This window comes from Polistes fuscatus, unplaced genomic scaffold, assembly GCF_010416935.1.
Source record: "Polistes fuscatus isolate 324 unplaced genomic scaffold, CU_Pfus_HIC Scaffold18, whole genome shotgun sequence".
NCBI lineage: Eukaryota > Metazoa > Arthropoda > Insecta > Hymenoptera > Vespidae > Polistes > Polistes fuscatus.
Window position 1 is genome coordinate 3,442,216 of NW_025113086.1, and position 23,719 is coordinate 3,465,934.

The 23,719-nt window shown below is 35.1% G+C and overlaps 1 protein-coding gene and 1 long non-coding RNA gene across 2 annotated transcripts; one reads left to right on the forward strand and one right to left on the reverse strand.

Moving 5' to 3' along the window:
• Positions 1-84: 84 nt before the first annotated feature.
• On the reverse strand, positions 85-351 carry LOC122515483. The gene is made up of 2 exons (XR_006303282.1): positions 239-351; positions 85-136 (listed from the first exon to the last, which is right to left on the reverse strand). It is a non-coding gene; the product is annotated as an uncharacterized LOC122515483 (long non-coding RNA).
• Positions 352-908: 557 nt separating this feature from the next.
• Positions 909-22,320, forward strand: LOC122515632 (ankyrin repeat and BTB/POZ domain-containing protein BTBD11). The gene is made up of 14 exons (XM_043633044.1): positions 909-1,559; positions 9,086-9,326; positions 16,775-16,979; positions 17,472-17,717; positions 17,997-18,476; positions 18,758-19,088; positions 19,168-19,403; positions 19,485-19,687; positions 19,781-20,506; positions 20,610-20,878; positions 20,962-21,167; positions 21,235-21,528; positions 21,608-21,790; positions 21,860-22,320. The coding sequence occupies exons 2-14, from the start codon at positions 9,121-9,123 to the stop codon at positions 22,064-22,066; spliced, it is 3,792 nt and encodes a 1,263-aa protein (XP_043488979.1). The 5' UTR covers positions 909-1,559; positions 9,086-9,120; the 3' UTR covers positions 22,067-22,320.
• Positions 22,321-23,719: the final 1,399 nt, after the last annotated feature.

Consider the following 23,719-nt stretch of genomic DNA (forward strand, 5'->3'; position numbering starts at 1 on the left):
TTTTAAATAATTATTTTTAATTTATAGTGTATAAAAAAACATATGTGTGTCTACAGAAATGTATTTATAATATTTTCATTTTTATGTAATTATTTTAACGTTCTTGCGCAGTGATGATTTGGAAGGTAAAATTTTCCTGTAATATAAATAGAGTGCATTAGAATATTAAAATAATTGTTAATTAATCGATAAAAATGTCTATTGTTATCTAAAAGCTCGGTATATATGATCTATGTACCGTCCTCTTCGAAATTCCCCTTCAAACTGGCACTTTATCCTCTATAAAAATACTTTTATTAAATGTTGTTTATATAACTTTCCGAACGTTACGCATGTGAATAAAGGGAATAATATTCGTAATAAATAGAATTTTCTTTTTCAGAAAGTCATATAGACAACATTTTTTTAATAAAAGTATTTTTTTTACATAACATTGATTGTCTTTTATTTGAATGTGTTAAATGATTATTTTTTAAAATATGTCTATGATATAAATGCATTTCTGAAGGCACACACACACACATGTTTTTACATGTTTTTACATTTTATTAAAAATTAAATATAATTATTTAAAATTCTATTACACTTTATATAACTATATACTATTAAAGAATATTTAATTCCTTGTTATTATTGTATCGTCATCGCATTAAGAATCTACTATCGCCCACTAGTAGACTTGTAAACTTCTATGCACTTTTATGCACTTTTATGCACTTTTATATCCTTTGGTAACGTCGGTGTTCTTTATTATCGACCATAAGTCGGTAATATCGATTCCTGTACGACGGTTAGTTCCGCGAATTTGCCGCTGCAAGGTCCGACAGCGCTACTGTCGGCTTCCACATTTTCTTTCGGTTGACCATAACTATTTTTTGTAGTTCTTCTTCTTTTTTCCCCCTTCTCTTTACTTACAATCAGTCTGGACCGAAAGCGATTCCGCCTGGGATGCTGTAAAGACGCGCGGCACTTCTCTGTTCCTAGTAATTGACAGCTGCCGAAAAAGAAGCTACACGATTGGACGCGTTGAAAGAATAGTACTTGCGCGGTAGTACAATCAAAAAGTATATAATAGAAAGAACATATTCAAAAATTCTAAACAATCAAGACGAAGTATTTTTCAGTTCAATTTAAAAAAATCATTTTCGAACATTAGTATACCTGTCTTTTTGTTTGTTTAATTTTTTTCAATTTAACGAAGAACTCTTTTATAATTTAAAGTGTAATAGAAATTAAATAATTAAATTTAGTGATCATGGGAACACGTGTGATTATCTTTCAAAAAATAAGTTTAACAGTGTGACACAAGTTTGCAAGAAGAAGAAGAAGAAGAAGACTAATAAATGTTAACTGTGTCACTGTAATGATTTAACAAAAAATACTATAAACGTGTTGTTGAAACTATGCAAGTGTGAAATGAAAGATCAAAGGAAGGATCTTCGACGTGGCTCGTCAATGTGGATTTTACTCTTAACGTGAATGTGTCCTTTAGATCTAACACGGATTCCGACATGTCCTAGCGTTCATTTCCATCCTTCCTTTTGGTCGATACTGCTCTGGTAAGTTTTCAATAAGAATTCAATTATCATTCCTTTTATTTTATTTATTTTCTTATTTTTTTTTTACACACAGTTGTACTTAGATTTAAGAAAAAAAAATAAGGCATTCGATCATTTGCACAGTTGTTTTTTCTGCGCCAAGGAAGAGAACGTGCATAGAAATTCGCACATCTTAACTCGTTTGAATGCATTCCATGTAACTTTCTTACCTGTTTCACTAAATGTACCATAAGTTTCTTTAAGAATTCGCATAAACATTTTCCACATTCATTCCTTCCTCTCGATATTGCGAACGATTTTCATATCATTTTTTAAAAATAATTTCTAACAAATTGTATACCACATAAATCGTAGATAATTACATATTTGTAGATAATTTCTTTGATCCGTGTTGCGTAAAATCGAATAAAAATTTGACGATAATCAAACGCGAAAGTAGAATAGAGTCGAATAAATTTATTTTCATTGGAACGAGATTAATTCGAAAAATAATGCACCTAATTGTTTCGTAGTCAAATATTTTGCTTCTTCCTTTTTTTTTTCTTTTTTCGTTTGAGAATTCGGACTATTTGATTTGATTTTATTCGACGACACGAATCCGAGGATTGGAACGATTTGGATCGTCCTAAAGGATTTACTGCTAACCGGTTAGCAGTAGAGAGAAAGAGAAAGAAATAAAGAATGAGAAAGAAAGATAGAACTCACAAGAGTACTCACTCTAACACAGTGATTCTTCTTCCGAGAGACTTTCGCTCGTTCAACGACGATGACGACGAAGACGAAGACGAAGACGACATGCAAGGATGCATTATTGTCCTCCTCTTATCGACTTCGAAGATTGTAAGAGAAAATGCACATCTCTTCCTTAACAGTTCTGATCATTTCGTACAAATATCATTAACCGTTAGTTTCTCAGAGAATTGAACACTCAACAATTCTAATTTCTTCTTATTTTTTTTTTAATCTCACCCCTCTTTAATGCCATTGTAATTTTCAAGTCACACGCGTTTAGAAAAAACATTAATTTTATTATAATATAATTTATGATACCATTTTCTTTTTTATAAGTATAACTTCGTAAAGAGGAAAATAAAATTGGGTTAACATTATCCTGTAACATTTGTTCCAAATTTCAAATTGATCTTATACTTTATTAGATAATAATTTCAAGATAATCTGACTTGAATGTAATAAATGGTTTTGAATAGTAGGCAATCAGGGAGGTAGGAATTTATAATTAACGAGGGTAAGACAAATAATCGTTAACGTTCGAAACAGTTTAGAATGAGATTTTAGAGTTTCAGAGGTACGATCAATGTAAAAATAAAAAGAGAAGAATAATCGAATCGTTTTTAAATGACCGATAGCAATCGCTTAAAGGATCTCACGTTTTGTATTTGATTTGCATTGAAATTATCTCGAAGGTCTCAACGATTAAGCGACACGAACGTTAAAATCTATAGGAGAAGGGTACGGTCCAAACGTGGCTGGTGAACGAATGTGAGAAATGGCCCAACTAAACCGGTTTCGTACTTAAATTAAATTAGTCAAATTGATTACAACGCCAGGAGGAATTCATTCGAGTTTAATCCACCTACATGGATAGATCTAACCCTGTCGTATCTCATCATCATCATTATCATCAAAACACTCTAATGAATTTAGGTAATATCAACCGAAATAAAACAAATCACTAACCCCTAAGTTATCGATCAAAGAAATAAGAATCGTTTCAATTTCAAGCATCCAATTGATTATTCACCTCAATTGAAAGTTAGAAAGCGTGCAAGAAAAACAAAAAGTACGGAGATATTATTGAAGAAAAATTAGGTAGACGATCCGGCTAGGTAGGTAGGTGTCGTTGATGATATTACCAGTAGAAAAAGAAGGAGAGAGGTACTCGTGGAGCTACCGTTTCTTTTGTGGTAAAAGGGACACGAGTCTTTCGAAGTTGAGACCAAGTTGAGTCGTTGGAGGGGATAGGCACAAAAAAGTATTTTACAAAAATCAAAGAAAGGAAAAGAGAGAAAGAGAGAAAAAGAGAGAGGGGGGGACTAGGTTGGGACCTGGTTGTGGAAGAAGGAAAAGAAGGAAGAGGGGTTTAGGGGGATTGAGTATATAAAAGATGTAGGGTTTAGTTTGGGCAGCCCTTGGAATGTAGTGGCCGCGGGCCTGACGGCGTGCACCATGAGACACCAATGTACATATGTATGTGTACGTTTATATTCACTTGCAACACACACCCATACAAAGATACATACATTTACGTACTCATACGTACACCTTACATCACACTTTACTCCAACTTGTTCACGTATAAAAAGCAATAGCACTGGTGGACGACGACGACGACGACTGTTGCGTATGTATGCAGCAGTACTTGCTTCCAGAACCGTGTCGAGAATATTCCGTGCCCTGGCAAGGCTCATATTTTTCTTTACACCCACACAAAAGTTTTACAGGAGAGTGCCCTTTTAAACCTAACACCTACGCTAACTTTCGACGCTTTACGAATGTTCCTTGTAATACAAAACATTATCGCAACGTGTTTGATAATGATTAATCGAAAATAATATTCGAGTTTGGATGATGAATTTTTATAATTCTCGTTGTTGTTGTAGTTTTTCTTTCTACGTGTATCGATATATAATTTATAGTTCAGTAAAATCGATAAGGTTAAATCATTGATCAATTAAATTTGCCACTCCTGCAGAACTTCCGTTCTATCTTTTAATCTCTGCTAATCGTTAGTTATCATAGTTATAGATCGAACTGCTGATTCATGACTTGATCAGAATGCTTATTACACCTTAACATATTTCAGTTTCATTCGTATATACATTTGTTAGGATTCTAATCGTTTATTCTTAGTTTTTTGTTTTATTAAACGTTTCTTTAATTATTGGATATCAATCTGAATGATCGTAATTTTGTTGTTGGGGATCAAGATCTATTTTATTTATGATTTTTATCGATCATTTCTCTCTCCTCTCTTTCTTCTCTCTTTCTCTCCATCTTTCTTTTTTGCTTGCTAAGTAGAAGAGATGAAAAATAAAAGATATCTTAGCGGGATAGACAAGTTAAGAGAAGAAATGAGAGAAAAAAGGATAAGAGTGGTCGTGCCACTCCTGGTTGTTGCTGTTGCTGATGTTGCTTGCACTCTGTGGTCCCAAACCTTCCTCAACGCAGCACGTGGCTTTCGAAATATAGCTATACCAATCTATCCTCATCAGAAACACATACACACACACACACGCGTAGACACACGACCAGAAGAGGCTCTCACAGTCAGGAAACTTGCTTATGGTTTCCTATACTTTTCTTTTTTTTATTCTTCCTTTATTTTTTGTCTGATGCACTTTAAAATGACTTCTCGGCTTATGCCGTTGCAATTGCGAGCGCATACAAAAATGTATTGAAATAAGAGAATAATTCAAACATCCTCTTGATGTTAACGATTCTTTTTTTTTTCTTTGCAGTTTTATATAAATATAAAAAAAAAATGTAAGGAGAAGAGTATGCGTGCGTGTGTGCATGCGTGTGTGCGTGTATGTAGACGTATCTTTACTTGCTTATAAGAAGAAGAAGAAGAAGAAATAAGAAACCAACGTAACGTTGATACGAAGTGGAACACGTCTCGCTTGTAATACCAGCTCTCGAATCTTGCGTTGAAAGAGTCGCTTCGATAGCAGCCCGTACACTTGTCTCCGGTTTCACTCTTTATGGGATCCTAAGCGATATGACTGGTAGGATCTCCTCTTACTCAGACCCCCCTCAACGTCTACAGATCATCTCTCTTTCTTTATCCGAAAACCGAGCTTCTTAATTGATCCTTGTATCGATCTTCTCGATCAATTCTTTCCTCTTTTTTTTCTTTTTCTTTTAACTCGTTCGACAAAAGTGGATGTGCAAACGCAGTTATGATTCGAATTAATTATATGCATTCGATGATGCACGTTTCTTTCTGTTGTTGTTGTTGTTGTTGGTTTAATTACTTTTAATTTAACTTCACTGCAATTAACGTTGTTTTCTTACTCGTGTGTTTTCCCCTTATTTCTTTCTTTTTATTATTCGAAGAATTTGACACACATATACAGAGGAGAAATAATTTGTACAGTTATTATAATATGTAGGTTGATTTAAATAGTCATAGTTATACGTTTCACGATAGGATCATGCACGCATGCCACTTGATCGGTTAGAAAGGCAGACGTAGGGTGAGGGCAGCCGAGGTCAGTTAAATACAGTCGGGACAACGCCATTTTTGGCGAGTCCGTTTACATTAAACCAGTTTCAAAGACCTCGTACAGTAAACCAGTTACCCAAACCCGAATTTCCGTGTGCACTCGGTCCGCTTAAACGATTTTACCGTGCTTCCAGAATTGCCCTCAGGCATAGTTCAGTCTTTTCGATCGTTCGCCGTTATTAAGCTTCTCGCCCTTTTTTTTCTTTTTCTTCTTCTTCTTATACCTTTTTTATTTTTTCATACGATCGGCGAAGAATTTTTTTATTTCAATCGATCAGAAATCAAGCTAAACAAATACGTTTCTTTTTCCCTACCTCTAACCCCCCGACCATCCCTTCTCTACTTCTCTTTTTTTGTAATACTTTGCAAGTAGGTTTAATATCGATAGGTTTTTCGATACGTTTAATCTTGGTATATTCTCTATAGAAGTCGGAATTATTTGAAATAAATTCATTCGCAATAGAGAGATTACTCGTTCGATTATTACCTCTAAATCGTATACTCGAATATACTAAAATCATTCGCGAGGAACCCGAAAAACCTGATCCACGCTAATGTCCTTGCAAGATGCAATGTTGGTTGGTTGGTTGGTTGGTTGGTTGGTTGGTTGGTTGGTGTGATACGTTGACGCATGCATCATCGGTAAAAGTAACTATGCGTGAATTGTCGTCGTTCGTCTTTTACAAAAAATCCAACGGAGAACATACAATATTCTTCGTAATTTCTTATTAATCAAACATAATTACAATCGAATCATACTAATCGTCTAATGCATTCTAATTTATCAAATAATTCGTTTGAAAATATCAATGGGGGGAGGGGGAGGGGGGGAAGTGATGGAAAGATCGATATTTATGATCTAAGAAGACGAATAATTCTGATAAGACGGTAGGCAAAATTTGATCGACAAATTGTACATCGAAGACAGACGATCATGATCATGATCATGATCATGATGATGATGATGATGATGATGATGATGATGATGATGAAATAATGATGATGATGATGATGATGATAATAATGATGATGAGAACGACTTGGATATGAGATTCGTCGAAGGCTATCTCGCTAAAAAATTCCGCGAAAAGTGGATCGTATGGAGCAGCAGGATCTTCCACTTTGCGAACCGGCAGAATGAGAAGAGCTTGTGGTGGGTATTGGGGGTGAGGACGAGGAAGAAGGAGGAGGAGGAGGAGGAGGAGTATGAAGAGGTGGAAATTGGGGTGGGAGGGGGGGGAACTGGGGGAGAGAACCGAACGCTTAAGGAAGCACTTTGGAAGCCAGGCAGAATAATTGCATACGAGAACCCGTCAAAGCGAGCAACACGAGCGATGCACAAACACGGTGTACGCGTAGAACGAGAGAGAGAGAGAGAGAGAGAAGGAGAAAGGGTGAGGGAAAGGGAGAAGGAGAAAGAGAAGAGAGTCCTTCTCCCTTCCTTCCTTCGTATAGTATAAGCGAAAACCAGAACACGTTGAAATATTTCTCGGTACGTTCGTACACCAAACGGTTCAGCCCAAACTCTAAACTTTTATTTTTATTTTTATTATTTTTTTAGGGGGAGAGAGAGGGGGGAGGACGGGAGGAGGTAAGAAGAGGGGTCTCCGCAACAAGTAAAACGATGCAATTTAACAAAATTCCGAGCAAAGGACTGCAGTCAAAGTTTGCACATACACACGACATATATATGTACGTAATATGTGTGTATGTATGTGTGTGCGTGTGTATGGGTTATGTATTTAAAAATGAGGAAGAAGAGGTTTTGTTTGATTTATTTTTTATGTACGAGTATTATTATTTAATATGTAATTAACATTCAAAAAGGGGGATACTATTATATTTCTTGATAAGATAAAGATATTAAATGTTGTATACAAATTATACGAATTATCAGGATGATCGACTTTCTCGGGGGTGGGGCAAGGGAGGGTAGTTATAGGAAGAGAAAGCTTTTTAGCATTCGAATTAAATAATTTGATCGCGAGTTGTTGATGGTTTTTCTTGTTTCCTTTTTTCTTTTTTTTTTTTTATAATCATTTGGAAATATCTTTAGAAAAGAAAGTAGTCGAATATAAAATAAAAGGAAAAATGTGAAGACATGGTTAAAGTACATACACATATATATATTTGTACCTTAAGTCGTATGCGAATATACAAATGCATAGCGTTTCGTTTGGTTGTATTTGAAAAGATGCTCGAAATACCGTTGCGGTCAACGCTTTCGTTGTTCCAAGTTCAGCGGCTCTTGCAACGTGTGTCCTTTTCCTCTCTTCCTTCTTTCGACGATGCAAAAATCGTCCTTCGAGTTGTGGCCAACACCCACGCGCATCGTCCAAACGATTCCCTGTGATCGACCGAAGGTACGAACGAACCAACAAACGAGTCTCCTGTCCACTCGTAAATTATTCGATTGTTTTTTTATACCCTTAAGGAAACGTTACTTTGCCCTTAGCAATTTTCTCGTTCTATATTATTTTCTTGTTTTTTTTCTTTTTATCTTTAAAGTTTACATCTTAGGGGAAACTAATTTTTATATTTTTTTGTTTGTTTTATTTTTCTTTAAGTTTAGATTTGGTTTAGATGTGTAACGTATGATTTAATTTATTTTGTTTTTGTTTTTCTTTTTATTAAATACTTTTAACATACGATATAATAATAATAACGAAGAGTCCAAGAATTCCTTGAAAATTACAAGCCACACATATCACGAGATTTAATTAAAATAATTACTAGGATAGTAAATCACGACATTCTTTACTTAATAGAAATTATTAATTAGAATTTTTTTTTTTCTCTTTCACGAGAACGATACAATTCGTACGATATATTTAGATAAAGAAGAAAAAAAAAGAAGAAATAAATTAAAAGAATTCAATTACCGTGGAATAAGTTGTATGTTAGAATCAGAAAAGGGAATATCAGTTGAGCAATAATTTCCCTCGGTGGCAAAGTTAGTGGTACATTGGTGCTAATTACACCGGTAATTATCCGAGAACGGTCGTTAATGACCTTCGAGAAAGTATTACAGTTAATTACTTTCCTTCGAAAGATTTTCATTAGTCTCGGAAGTTTAACTTGCTAATAGAGGAAGAATTTTGATATGGGAATTGACTTTTCCTTTCTTTGACAATACTAATTAATCACACCCGATTATCATCCACGTACTTATTATCTTCAAACTAAATATAAACTGACCTAGTTGTCGTGATAAATGAAATCAAAATTTGATGTATTTTATTCGAAGTAACGTATAAAAATTGGTAAACAAAATGTGCAGGTCCTTCGAGGCGAGTAAAAGGACCCGGATGCAGGATGAATCTGGAACATCCAAAGATAGATGGTTGCTCTCAGCAGCCTTTGTTTTTGAGCGGTACTTCTGCATCTGCTGGAATCTCCGCTCCTCAACAACAAAACGTTCCAACCAATGCAACACCTCCTGAACATTATGGTGGACCATTGAGTTTAAGTATCTGCATATCTGATTCTGGTCACGAGATACTTAGGCCAAAACCAAGACGGTAAGTGTTACGAGTAAAAAATGAAAAACAATTGTATCACTACAATTTGATATTAAAATTGTTATTAAAATTGAAGTAGTCGAGATGAAACGATCGTAATAAACGTTAAAAGATACGAGTTTTCGTAAAGTTTAAAAGCAAAGAGTACGAAGACGAAGTCAAAAGAATCCTCGTGGCCTTTTAAGCGACTCATAAGAAAGACATCAGCTCTTAGTCTTCGAGCGAGACCACCTTTCACGATTATCAAACGTTTTCTCGTCGAAGATTACGTCTTCGCATTCCTTTTAATACTTATCCTTACGACTGGTTCCTTCGTTCAGGAGGTCCTAATTTTTTTTTTTCGGTTCCTTCCACGACTCGAATCCTTCTCTTTCTCTTTGTCTTTCTCTTTCTCCGTAAGTTCGCATTTTAAATTCGCATAAAATTGTCTTCCTATGAAACATTTATTTCTATTCGAAAGACCCAAAGGTGGATGATTGACCTATAAAAAAAAGGTACTCGCGTTGAAGATTTATGTCGATTGGTAGAAAAAAAAAAAAAGACATTGGCGAATTATTGTAGATACATTATTAATGTTAAAACGTAAAAGAAACGACGAAGGTTTTACCTCTTTGACGTCGAAGTTATTATATTAGATTTCTTTTGGCGATCTTAGGGAACCCTACCGTTCGCGTGGAACGTTTGGTTTTCCTTAAAAGACAAAAAAAAACAAAACAAAAGAAAAGAAAAGATGAATTTAAAAGGGATCACAATGAAATATATTCTCACGAAGGTAACTCAAACTTCCCTTCGACTTCTTTCGATAGCTTGGAATTCGTTTTCTCTTGGAGATCGTGTGAACGTTCGAAAGAAAGATAGGAAAAAAAGAAAGAGAGAATATAGAGTCGTTCGTTACAACAAGGAGTATAACCTGACTGCTGCGAGGGCGAATTAGGATGAAATAGAAATTAGTCTATGATGATTGTTAGGAGAAAGAATTAGCGATCGTGCGAAAGGAGAGTTTCAGTTTGTATTTAATTGGTTATCCGAAAGTGGGAAATATATTCGAGGAAAAAGTCGGAAGGTTATCTGAGAACGAAACGATCGAGATAATGGCGCCTGTTTGTCTCTGTGTATGTTGTGTGTGTGTGTGTGTGTGTGTGAGCAGAAGAAAAGGAAGAAGAACAAGAAAAAGAAGAAGAGGAGGAAGAAGAAGAAGAAGATGATGATAATGATAATGATGATGATGATGATGATGATGATGATGATGATGATGCCTAGGCAACTACACACAAGCTCTAAGATATTTAGGTTAATGGCCTAAAGGAATCGTCCTTTCTTTCCTTCTTTCCTTCATACCACTACGTCGATCTTAAACTGGCTTTTACTAGCACCGATCTGCACACGTTAAATCACCGGTAGGTCAGGGACGTGACGTGTTCAATCCTTCACTCTCTTTATCTCCAATTTCAAATTATTTTCATTTCAATTAACAAATTTTCCAAACAAAACGAGACCAAAGAATTCTTGTTCTTTAATTTTGTGTTACCATTCCTATTGATAATTTTATTCTACAATTTATATCATCAAATACTTGCTATTGTTATATCAATTTCATTATAATTATCGTCGTCGTGTGCTTTCTTTTCTTTCTTTTTTTATATTTTATTGTTCGATTAGAATTGAAAATTTCAATGATAAGACGTTTAAGTTTCTTTTTCATGAATCTTTTATATGTGAGAAGTAAAAGCTGAGTATGAACAATTAAAAGTATATTGTTAATTAGCATGGGAACGTAAAAGAAAGATAACTCGGCAAAGTGAAAAGACAATTCATAGTCGATGCTCCCCTTTCTTCCTTTCATCGTTTTTTTTTTTTTTCACTTACCAATCTTCGCAATTTACCTTGATATCACACTTTTTAATCTTCCTAGGTCAGGGCCATATCTTTCAGTTAATTTTCATTTATATTTTGTTGCTTTTTCCGAGAGTAATGAATCTCGAGCTGCAATGAATTTAAAATTAAAACACTCTGTTATCTAATATCAAATGAATGAGTGCTAACATTTTTTTCTTCTTCTTTTTGTTTGCTATAATATTCAAATGGAAATTTGTTAATGATCGTGACATGTAAAGAAAAGAAAAGTAAAGTGTAAAGTAAAGTAAAGTAAAGGAAAAAACAGAAACTTTCGATTATATTGTCGTTTCATTACCGTAAAGATACGGCTCGTTAATCAATTTAATGTCTTCGGCTGTAAGTGTTGTCGCCCTTGACACCGGAGTTTCGCCTAAGTGAACACGAACAATGTCTGCCTTGAAGTCTTCTTCCAAAAGCCTTTCTCATAAAAGGCGAGGCAAATGGAGTATCCCATAACTACACACACACACACATAAACAGACGTTACAGATTAACAGTTTCATTCAATTATTCTTATTTTGTTGACTAATAATCGATCGAGATAAACACACTTTTCTATCAATCATCATTTAATTATAGTCATTTCTCTCTCTCTCTCTCTCTCTGTCTATGATTTCCAAGGAATAAAAATATCTAGGACGTATTATCGTAATAAAGAAAGAAACAAAATAAAATGAAAGAAAATTAGAACAGCTGCACCCCGATGAGTAGAATTTTCATCCTATGCTCTTGGAACTTTCAATTAAGCACCGCTATACCAAAGAAACGATCCAAGATCTACGAGGTATTTGAAACACTGTTATAAAGCGGATCATGGATGAGTGTGAGAGAGAGAGGGAGAGAAAAGTGGAGAGATTGCGTCAAGTATCGATATTCTGTTTGAAAAATGTCGGCCAACTAGCACTTGTAAAGGAACATATTAAAAGGAAGATTAGGTAGTTCTAGATACACGCTATGACTGGTTTTACCGACTACCTGACGGCCACTTTGAAACGTCAGAATAAAATAGTTTCTTACACCAGATCAGCTAATACCGGTTTAGTATTGAAAATAGGCCAAATCATAGAGGAAAAGTATTAATCTTAAACGTACGTATAAAGTTACTTTCAAATGTTCCCCATTTGAAACATTAGAAAATATATTTTTGATTTACGTTGTTCAACTTATCTTTATCCGTAGGCCAGTTTTTTTCTTTGTGTCTTGTGTAAAACATTTCGATTAAATAATAATAATAATTAATAAAAAATAAAATGAACGAATGGTAATAATCGATCTGAGATATTTCGTAAAAATCCAAATAAATATTTGAAAGATATCCCATAGAAACGTAGGAACAATACTGACCATAAACCCACAGGAAGGAGGATAGACAGGGTAGGGTGTTTTGCTCGGTTAAGAAAGAAAACGTAATGACGACAATGGAAAGAGTAAAAAGCAAAAAGAAAAGGAAAAAGGTCGGACATAAGATCGTCACGGATGGCGATCAGGCAGGAGGAGGAGAAGGAGGAGGAGGAGGAGGGCGTTGTGATTCGTAAGTAAAGCAGAAGTAAGGAAGTAGGATGGTCACCGGAAGTTCTCCCCTAAATCGCATGGTTGGTTACCATTCTCTTTCTTTTCTCTCTCTCTCTCTCCCTCTCTCCCTCTCCCTCTCCCTGTTTGTAAAAGCAGTTCTATAGTCAAGTTATACTACTATGTTAGTTGATATAACAGTTTGCAAGTAGCGACCTCAAGCTAGTTGCTCGGATTTTCGTACAGAGAGAGAGTAGAGTTAGTCATAGATAGGTATACTCAACTACTTCACAGATTGTCTGACTATCTGTCCATGTGTGTGTGTTGTACAAACTTTAACTCTAACTAAAAAGGGATATACAAGTATCAAGAAGATAGAGATTATCGTGAAAACAAGGCACGAACTCTGAAAGGAGGAATCGAAGTCACGTTTCACGTGACTCTTTTCCGTTCTCTCTACGGAGTCATTTCTTTCTATTTTTTTTTTCGTTTTTTTTTCTTCTTTTTCGTTTCCATGGTTTCTATATATATATAGTTTTTTATTTTCTTCTTTTTTGGAGAACTCTCTTCTCACAAGGATCGAGAGAAAGATATGAGAGATAAATCGAAGGCAAAGGGAACGTGAAACTGAACGAGGAGAAAACATTGAGAGGAGAATAAAAAGATAGGAAATAAAATATAAACCGCAGAAGAGACACGCGATGATCAACGGCATCGTCATCATCTCGTCTAGTTGAAATCTGTGTCGCGATGAGACGATTAATTAATATTATTATCCTATCTAATCGTTTATCGATTTGTGTCTATCATAATTAATCTCATTTGTATAAAAATATTTGTGAGAGAAAAAGATAGGACACAAAGAAAAAAATGGGGTTTACATTCCCACGAATAATATCGAACATGATGTTCCCTTATATACGTGAATGAAGAAAGGAAGGAAGAAAGAGAAGTATCAGTGACGTGAAAGAAAGAAAGAAAGAAAGAGAAAGAGAGAGAGAGAGAGAGAGGGTACCTGTGGTCGTCTCTTCGAAGGAAGTGCACGCGTTTCACCTGCACTCTGATGCACACAGGAAGCCTCCACGTCGAGTCTGCTCAGTCATCTGTTTACATCGAAACCGAACCGATGACTCGGATAACGCGAGCTTGCTACTCCTCGAACGATCCTATCGAAGAAGAAGAAGAAGAAGAAGAAGAAGATGCTTTGCCCCTTTTTCGTTGGGGGTTTCTAACGAGCTGGGATCTCACTGATTCTCTCTGCTTTTCTAGAAAATAGGAAAAGCAAGAGCTCGTTAGAAGACGTTACTTCCTTTTATTCTGAGACCCTTGCAGTGTTGGGTGACGTGGGGTGATAAGAATCTCTGATTCGAATAACGAACGATACATATAGTGATTTAGTTTTGAAAATATCGAAAGAAACGAAGTTAACACGATGAGAGAATGAGATGCTAATTTAAATGAATTATTTTCTTGTTCTTTTCTTTTCTTTCTTTTTTTTGGAAATCAATAGTGCGATCATCATTTGATAAAGTAAGAAAGGAAATAAATCAAAGAAAATGACATGAGACCGTCATCGTCATTGTCTTTCTCGTCCACCTCCTCGTATTCGATAAGAGGACAGTGTTCGAACAAGGACTGTACTTGTCTACTTTGTCGTGAACTGAAGGACTGCGAGATGAGCACTACGGTTGAAGTTCAACAGCCTATGGTAGACACTGGCAATTTTATTTTACGTCGTCCAGTTACGACGTACATTAATTCCCATGAATCTACGGGGGAATGGGAATACGAAAAAACCTCGACGTTGGAGGATAGAACTCGTAGGAGATTCGACAACAGAAACGAAATTATTATCGGTGTACCATCTAAGTCAACGAGAACCATTGACGTTCCTCACAAAACGGTGATTTATTTCGGTGACACCAGTCAAAGGGAAAAAGATAAGAAAGATTGTAAAAATGAATGTCATCGAGATGAGATTGTTTCTACTCGAAATAATCTAGAGAGAGATGAAAATTCAATGATAGATAACGCGAATAATAGTCATGAGATCGTAGTGAACGTCACTCCGAGCAGGGAAGACGTCCTAAGGATCGAGGAGGACGAAAGCCAGATCGAGGATTATTGGTCCTTGCCCGGGGACACCACTGGGTTCAAGGCTGACTGGAGTTTCGTTCAGCAATGGCGCCTTAGGGGGTAAATCACGATCGAGTTCAAGACAAATCGTTTCTTCTCGGAGTAATCTTGTTCAGTGAATATTCTTACATGCATGAAATTCTCTCCTTTAACTTTTCCATAGTTTTTTTTCTGCCCCCTCTCCCTCTCCCTCTCTCTCTCACACACTCTTTCTTTCTTTCTTTCTCGCCTAATTATTAAACATGGAATATGTTGATCAGTGATTTAAAAATTCTCATTTTCGTATTTCAAAGTTGGATGATAGTTAACGATGCATAAATTATTTCCTTAGAAAATCAGTAGAATGTAACGAAGATTATTACGACACGTGTAACATCGCAAGCGTATCGACGTTCCATTTAGGAATAGTTAATCTTCAGTATATATATATATATATATATGTATAACTCACTAATGTGTCCTACGTTGAAATGTTTGTAGTAATCATTAGATCGACAGCATTCGAAGTATTCGATTTTTAATTCAACGTTTCTCGAATCAATTACGAGATATTTTCAAGATTCTTAGAAAACGATATCGCATTAGTTTTCCTCCGAGCTTGTTTTATTAGCTCTTTTAGTTTTAACATAATCCATCCTTTATTTCAACTTCTAAGAAGGATTCCCAAAGAGATTGAACATCAATCCTTAATGATACGTATTTCAAGTTGGATTATGCTTATTACATAATGTCGTACCCGTTTTAATTGAACTTCATTAATGAGATAATGTTGAACAAAAATATTTCGTTGTCGGTTTGCTGGTTTTCGTTTGAAATTATTCGTGAATTAATTATTCTCAAGAAATGATTAAAAGAGTCAAGTTTCCCCACGATCTCTTGTTTCGGTTCATTTACCTTAAAGAACTCGTTCATTCTTTTTTAAAACTCTCATCTACACGAGCATAATCGCACGCTACTACTTTTTCTCATCGCGGAGAAAGTAATTTTTTTGTATATTCGAACCAGCTACTCCTACGCTTACGATCGTGAAATAGATAAGGGATCTGATTAGAAACTCGCTCGGAAACAAATGTGCATATTTTATGAAAACGAGTAATAGAAATAGAAATAGAAATAGAAGAGAAAGAAAGAAAGAAAGATAAAAAGAAAATAGAAATCATTATAAACTTGTTTATCTTTTTAAACGATCATTTATTTTCAACGATTATATGTAATATATATATATATGTATATGATTACTTTTATTTCGTGCTTTATCTCAAACTTATCTAACATCATTTTTTACCTAAATAAATTCAAAATTTGTCGTCGATTATTTTTCCATATTCTAACTTTCGAAAATAGCATCTATAATTTTGTTCGTGAATGATTAAATGAGAGACTGACCGAGTAAAAAAAAAACACACACACACACGCACATTCCTTTATTCCTGTCTATGCTAGTGAACCTAAATATTAACTCTCTTTCTTTCTCGGTCTCTTCCTTCTTCTCGTTCTTCCTGTTAAGATAGAAATTTAATGCGAGGCAAACCGAAAACGAATCGTCGACTGGTCCAGACGGTAATTAACGAGCTGTCCTCCTTCATGGGGTATCAAATATCAATTATTTATCGCCGTTATCCCACGAGCCCGCATATTCCTCCTTCTTCCGTCGTATTCTGAACTTTCCTTAATACAGGGTGGCTTGAATATTCGATACTCACAGAAAACGCAGATCAAATGATAGATGACGAAACCTTTTCACGTATTTCCAGCCGTTTTTTCCAAAACACTCTTTATTACGTCCAACGTGATAAAATTATCAATTGTGTTGATCACGCGAAAGCAGATATTCTTGTCTTTGTTAATTTTACTCGTTAACTATGATATAACGTAAATGATTTTTATTTTATTTTTTTTTTTTATAGTCCTGGTGGTGGTAGCGGACGCGAAGTATATTGTCCCCCATATACAAAGGATTTTACAGAAAATCAGTCGAAAAGTGGTGTCCACAATATGGTTCATATGGTTGCGGAAAGGGACACGGATAGCGTTGCGCCTACTCCGACCCCTCAACATCCTCATCCCTCTCAGCATCATCATCTCAGTTTGCACGAGCTCCGAGTACTTCAGGTATTACTCTTACTATTACTATTTTTCTTATATACCCAACATTATACCATGATAATTTTCAACGATAGTTGAGAAATTATATTTGAAAGAACCTTCCAACGTTCTAACGAATGAAATAAAACTGAAAAAGGTTAAAAGAGCTATAAGATCCATTAGATTTTCTCAACGCGTAGATAATATAAACGTCTAATAAATCATTGTAGGAGAAATACACATGACATAAGACTAATAATACGTTTTCTCCCATTGGCCGTCAGCCCTCCCCCCTCCTTGCCCCTCCACCTATTTACGATCGTTTAAAATTTGAAAAATTATTGAAAATATAATCGTCTCATTTAATTTGTTTTCTTCTTCTTCATCATCGTCGTAATGAAGAAAAGTATATTGTCGGGTTATTATTCGAAGTCGTCGTCGTCGTTGTTGTTGTTGTTGAACGTAACCACGGCTAACAAATCATGGCAGTCGGTTGTAAAAGACGAACGACTTTTGTAGAGGCGACCAGAATGCGCTGGTAATAGCTCCTCCGACGAGAATCGATCGTCCGGGCACGCAAGCATGTCGGATACCGGTGGTCATACCAGCAGCAGTTCTCCGCCTCATCGTCATCACAGGTCGCACAGTCCTCAGCAACTGAACTCTGTGCCAGAAGATGATAGATTGTCAGCTTCGGTCACCCAAAGAAATGGTAGAAGCAGATCCGGACAGAATCGTAACAGACATCGAGCTACCCCTGCTAAGGTTTCATATCTTTATATTTTATTATTTCTTTCCTTTATTTCTTTTTCTTCTTTTTCTTTTTCCTTTTTTTTCTTTGAAATCTTAAATACACACGAATTTTCGTATATATATTAAATTTATAAGAGAGAAAAAAAAAGTATCCACTCGTGATTTGTTTTCTAAAAAAATAGTTAAAAGTTGAAATGATTTTGGTTCGATACGATTGGTCCATACCCTCCTCGCATGCTCTTCTTCCTTTAGGGAGATTCGTATTACGTACGTTCAACGACCTCTTTACAGCTGCAGGTACCATGGTCGGGTTCTGGTCTGGAGGACATAAAATTAGCGATTCAGCAACTAACCATGCGTTCCCACAAGTCTTCCTCGACTTATTCGTCGTTGAGTGGTTCGGAGAGTTCCGAGCCAGCAGTTAGAAGACTGATGAGACATAGTAGTTTAGAAACGATCAACACTAACGTTACCAGTGCTGACGAATTCGTTTGGGTCGACTCTCACAATAGACTGGTCGAATTGCAGCAATTACCATGGACTCATCATGATGTATTACGAGTATTGCAGAATGGTCGTACGAAGGAACATATGGAACAAGTTTCAATGGAAACCATTCCTAGACTATCATACTTGTTACAACGTGCTTTGGTCAGAATCAGCCGTGAAACTCAACGATTGGCAAAGCCTATTGGTCTTTGTAGCAAACACGAAGTCTACAGTGCATTTAAGATCGTCCTTTGTCCAGCCTTGGCAGATTCCTGTACAAAGGTATCAATCATTTTCTATCTACCTATCAAAATATTCAATATTTAAAATATTCAATCATTAACATTTGTTGATACACTTTCTGATTGCAAGGATAATATCAGGTAATAAACGTGTATAATTATATATATATATATATAAAAGTGTAATCAATTTATACATGGGGTTCACCCAGTATACTTAATAGGTGTGTCGACTATTTCCATGAAATATGGGATGAAGTTTAAAATAAACTGATCATAACTCTTCCTTCGTGTGTAACATAAAGCTCACATTCTTCATAGGCTTGTCTACGAGCAGCTGCTATGTTTGCTGTGTCCGGCGATCAGCTGAAGCAATCGAAGGCATCTCGTTCAGGACTGCAATTACCTGTTGGTCGATTTCTCCGTTGGATGTCGGACGTTAGGCTTGGAAGAATGGTGCACGAGTATGCCGCGGTATACCTAACGGCAGGTATCGAAAATCTCTTGGAAGAGATTTTGTTGCAGTGTATGCCAACAGAACCACACACGACTCTAACTGCTACGATGTTGGAACATGTAATAGCAAACAGTGGTGACTTGTGGGGTCTACTCCAGCCTTATGCTCACCTCAATGCTGGACGTATTGCTTCTGGTATAATAAATTGTTACGACAGAGTGTTCACGTTTTTATTATTATTTCTTATTCGAGTTAATCATTTGTTCTATTTTAGGTGCCCTCGCAATGCCACGTTGGGCAAGCGTGAGTTCACTGAATTCTTCATCCTCTTCTCGTAGTGGTAAAGAAGCGATAGGATCCACATTGGAACCTTCCTTTCTAACAACATGTATTGGCTCAATGTCCGAACTAATCGAGCTCATATCGAAGGTAGCACAGTCTGGAAGATGTCCAGTACCTTTAACAGCTAAAGCTTTGAATGCTTTGTTCTATTACATGAGGTGTTCCCAAGTACGTAGATGTTTCTCTTATCAAAATCATTTGATCGCGACAATAATGAATTGCTGCGACTGTGATCATTTGTCATTTCAGCTCGAACATGGCGAGAGAGGCTCAGGAATACAAGAGTTAGCTTACGAAAGAGCCTATGTCGTTCTTCCACCATTGATCGAGTGGTTACGTATAGCAGCAGCTCATGCCGAGCATCGACATGCTCTTGCCGTCGATCAGGATGACATTAATCAAGCTGCTAGATTACTTTTACCTGGCGTTGACTGTCCGGTTAGACCGATATGGTAAGAAATTTATTTAACACAGATCTAGATATATAAAAACATAGAGATAGAAAAGTGAATATCCTTTGAATTATTTAACATCAAATATTTCAGTTCCGAGGAAATTACAGTTTGCTCAAAACGTATCGACGACTCCGAGTACGTACGTCTTTTAACAACGGACATGGCTTTCAAAATGTTGACCAGTGGTCGAGGAGAGCTTATAGCACAGGCAATGCCATTGTTACCATCGACGAAAATCAACACTGTCAACGATAGCGGTTTTACTGCATTGATGTTGGCTTGTATTAATGGGGACGAGCAAGCTGTGGCAGCTCTGTTGGATGCTGGAGCAGATTTGAATATCGAGAGTCCACCTCCAAGTACTAGTCAGTCGTCTGGCACTCCATCGAAAGTATCTACCTCGTCGAGTACGGCTATCGTGAGAAGTCCTGTTAATCAGTCGATGATGACAACACCAACCAATAAAAATGGTTCAACTTCGTCACCGGGTGGTACTCCTTGTGGTAATTCGAGTAACGCCTATTACGTTCAGACTGGATTTAATGCTGAAACGCAACACTGGACTGCCCTGACTTATACAGCATTGTTAGGTCACTGTAATATTGCTAGAATGTTGTTGGAAAGAGGAGCAGCTGTAGAAGGTGGTGCAAAAGTTAGCGAAGATAAGTGTACCGTTACTCCATTACAAGCTGCTACTGCATCGGGCAACAACGAGATGGTAGCTTTGCTCTTAGCTCACAGTGCACAACCATTCTTGTCTACTTTGATAAAAGATTCATTTTCTTACACGGGTTCGGCTCAACGTGGTTGCTACAGGTAACAACTTTCTAAACCATCGATGAAATTACTTTTTATATGAAAAGTAACATTTGAATTAACTGGCTATGAGATAAAACTACAAATGGCGCTTTTATCACAGCGCAGTATCGGTGGCAACGGCACACGGTCAAAGAAGTTGCCTTCATCAGCTGTTATCTCATCCATTAAATTTCTCAGCAAAACGTGGGGAAAAAGAAATCTTGTCTTTGGAGGAGATACTCGCGGAAGGTAATGCGAGTACCAATCCTCAGCAACAAACTGTCGATGGGAAAAATGGTCATAGAGAGGGCAAAGAACCGGTGTTTAACAAGTTACAAACGAAGGCACTTCAGGAAGCAATGTATCACAGTTCCGAAAGCAATCATTTAGGTAAAAATAAATTGGAATGTTATTTGCTAAGGTGTAGACAATTTAATCGCATTATCGATAAACGTATTTGTTCGTTGTTGCAGACATCACTATGGAACTTCGTGGGTTGAAAGTAGGATGGACTTTACATTGTTGGATGCATAGTCTTGCAACTGCTCATGAAATGAGAATAGATTCGGTCATAGATCAATTGCTTCAAGATTTTCTACAAGTTTGTCCCGATGATTATTCAACCCAATTCGTACAGGAATGTTTACCACTTTTATTCAACATATTTCGTTACAGCAAGGTAAATCTTTAAAGTTAATTATCAACAATTAAACTAAAAATATTCTATAATCATTTTATATTTATAGAAGGAAGGTACAACGCTTCTTCTTGCTGATATATTTTGCACATGTTTTGGTTGGGAGCCAATCAAACCAATCAGAGATACAACACTTTCAAGTGGTTCAAGAATAGATCCGAAATTCGTCAACAATCCTGAGCTAAGTGACGTACAATTTAGAGTCGAGGGAAGAGTCTTTTATGGACATAAAATTGTCCTGGTAACATCATCACCAAGATTTCGAAATATGTTAAGTTCTAAATTATGTGAAGGCAATCCACCTATCGTACAAATCAATGATATTAGATATCACATCTTCCAAGTAAGCAGCACAAACGATTATTTTAATTAATTATAATGAATTCATTACAATATGAATATCATAATTGTTAATACTTTAGATGGTCATGGAATTTCTTTATCATGGAGGATGTGCAACTTTGGAAGTCAATCAGAGCGATGTTTTAGAACTAATGGCAGCTGCTAATTTCTTTCAACTTGATGGTTTATTAAGATATTGTGAAGCCCAATGCTCAGCAATGGTCGATTTAGACAATATCGTTTCTATGTATATTCACGCGAAGGTATACGTATTATTGAAAATTCTTAATATTGTCAAGAAAGAAACATTAATTAAAATTCATTATTTGCAGGTTTATAACGCAGCTCAACTCTTAGAATATTGTCAAGGATTCTTACTGCAAAATATGGTCGCTCTTTTAACGTATGATGACTCCGTAAAACGTTTATTGTTTGCTAAGAAATTACCAAATCATGATGTTCTAGCAGGCCTTTTACTTACTCTACAAGCAAGGATAAAAGCCAGAAGATCTCAGCAAGTAAATAAAATTAAAACGTAGAACGTTTTATATTTGCCAAGCAAAATGCACTGGAGAATAGTAGCAATTAAAAAAAGAAAAATATTAAAAAATAAATAGATTCATTCTAGTAAGTTTTATAAACATATTGTAATTATAATATCAATCAAATGCTGTTTTATACATTCAGTATACATAACTTTAAATATTAATTACTTGAAATGTATATTATATGTACATATCACTTAAAAAATAGAAGAATACTCTTCATTCGCAAACGAATAGGTCGAACGAAGCTAAATTTTATTAATCAATGAAAGATGATTAGTTTTTTTAATCGAGAAAAGTTAAAATTGACATTGACCATAATCTTTCTAGTTTATTTTTTAACAATCCAATACGAAAGTTCCTGTATTCGCATCGGTACTTGTTCAATCAAGTTATAACACGCATTTTTCATTTATAATCAGAAGTGATGAAGTGAACAAATTATATAATAATGATATATAATTTTTATCCAAGTCAATGGCAATTTTATGGCATTTAAAATTATAAGAATGTTGGTAAAGATCTTAGAATAAGAAGCTCAAGCGGGAATAAACAATAAAATGTTATCATTGTTAAAGTGCTATTTATTTAGAATGTTAATGAATATCTTTATGTACAATATGTAGATTATAATCCTAATGATAATGTAATTACTTGGATTTTTGGATCGTGGAATGCCTATAATATAATTATATATGAAATTAGGTTGGATTTTCAAAAAGGGACTATCTCAATTGATTGATAATTAATCATTCAGTATAGCCTTACATATGGCAAATATGCATAACATTCAATAAATCCAAAATCTTTTTGTATTCTCAATGTATAACACGAAATGAAAAAAAGAAAAAAAAAATCATGAGTTATATATATATACGATCCGAATATAAATATATTTATATATAATTGTATGTGTGTGTTGATATATATCTCAAGCACTGTACAAAACCAGCAAACGTAAAATAATCTAATTGAATTAATCCTCAATTAACAAGTAACTAACAGAGCAACGCAAACAACAATTCGAAAAAATGGTAGATAAAAGATGAGTATATATAAATAAAGATAAATTAATATATATAGGTATACTAAAAGACAAATTTTAAATAATTAATGTAAATATTTTAAGTAATCAGTATAGATATTTCATACTATACAGTCTTATAATCGTGCATAGAATGAAGTAAGTATTCAAATAAATGGCATTTAACTATTATGGCTCTCTTCATTTATGATCAATAATATGATTTATTAATTTATATGCATATAAATTAATATATAATATTTTTTAGTATAATCTTTATACATATCAATTATATATAATAAATGTATGTACATATGTATACGTACACATACAACAATTATATAAATATATATATGTATATTATTGTGTCCGATATAATGGCACAAAAGTTATTACACAAAGAAAAGAACACGTTTCAGCTACATATAGCTTTTAATGATAAACAATGTATCATTATTTGCTTTTAATTTGTTTAAATAATTTGCCATTATTCCTTTTCTATTACTCTTATAAATATGATATCATTTTCCACGAAAATGTATCAACGAGACTATAAACGCGTTTGAATGTTCGTTCAATGAATACTTCATATATTTATTCTTTAAAATTTCCATTATATAAAT

Bases quoted from the DNA above. Each gene is read 5' to 3' on its own strand.
- LOC122515632 (XM_043633044.1), top strand. From the start codon at position 9,121: ATGAATCTGGAACATCCAAAGATAGATGGTTGCTCTCAGCAGCCTTTG. The intron at 17,718-17,996 runs GTTTCATATCTT...ACCTCTTTACAG, and splicing joins ATCGAGCTACCCCTGCTAAG to CTGCAGGTACCATGGTCGGG. The intron at 19,404-19,484 runs GTACGTAGATGT...TTGTCATTTCAG, and splicing joins ATTACATGAGGTGTTCCCAA to CTCGAACATGGCGAGAGAGG.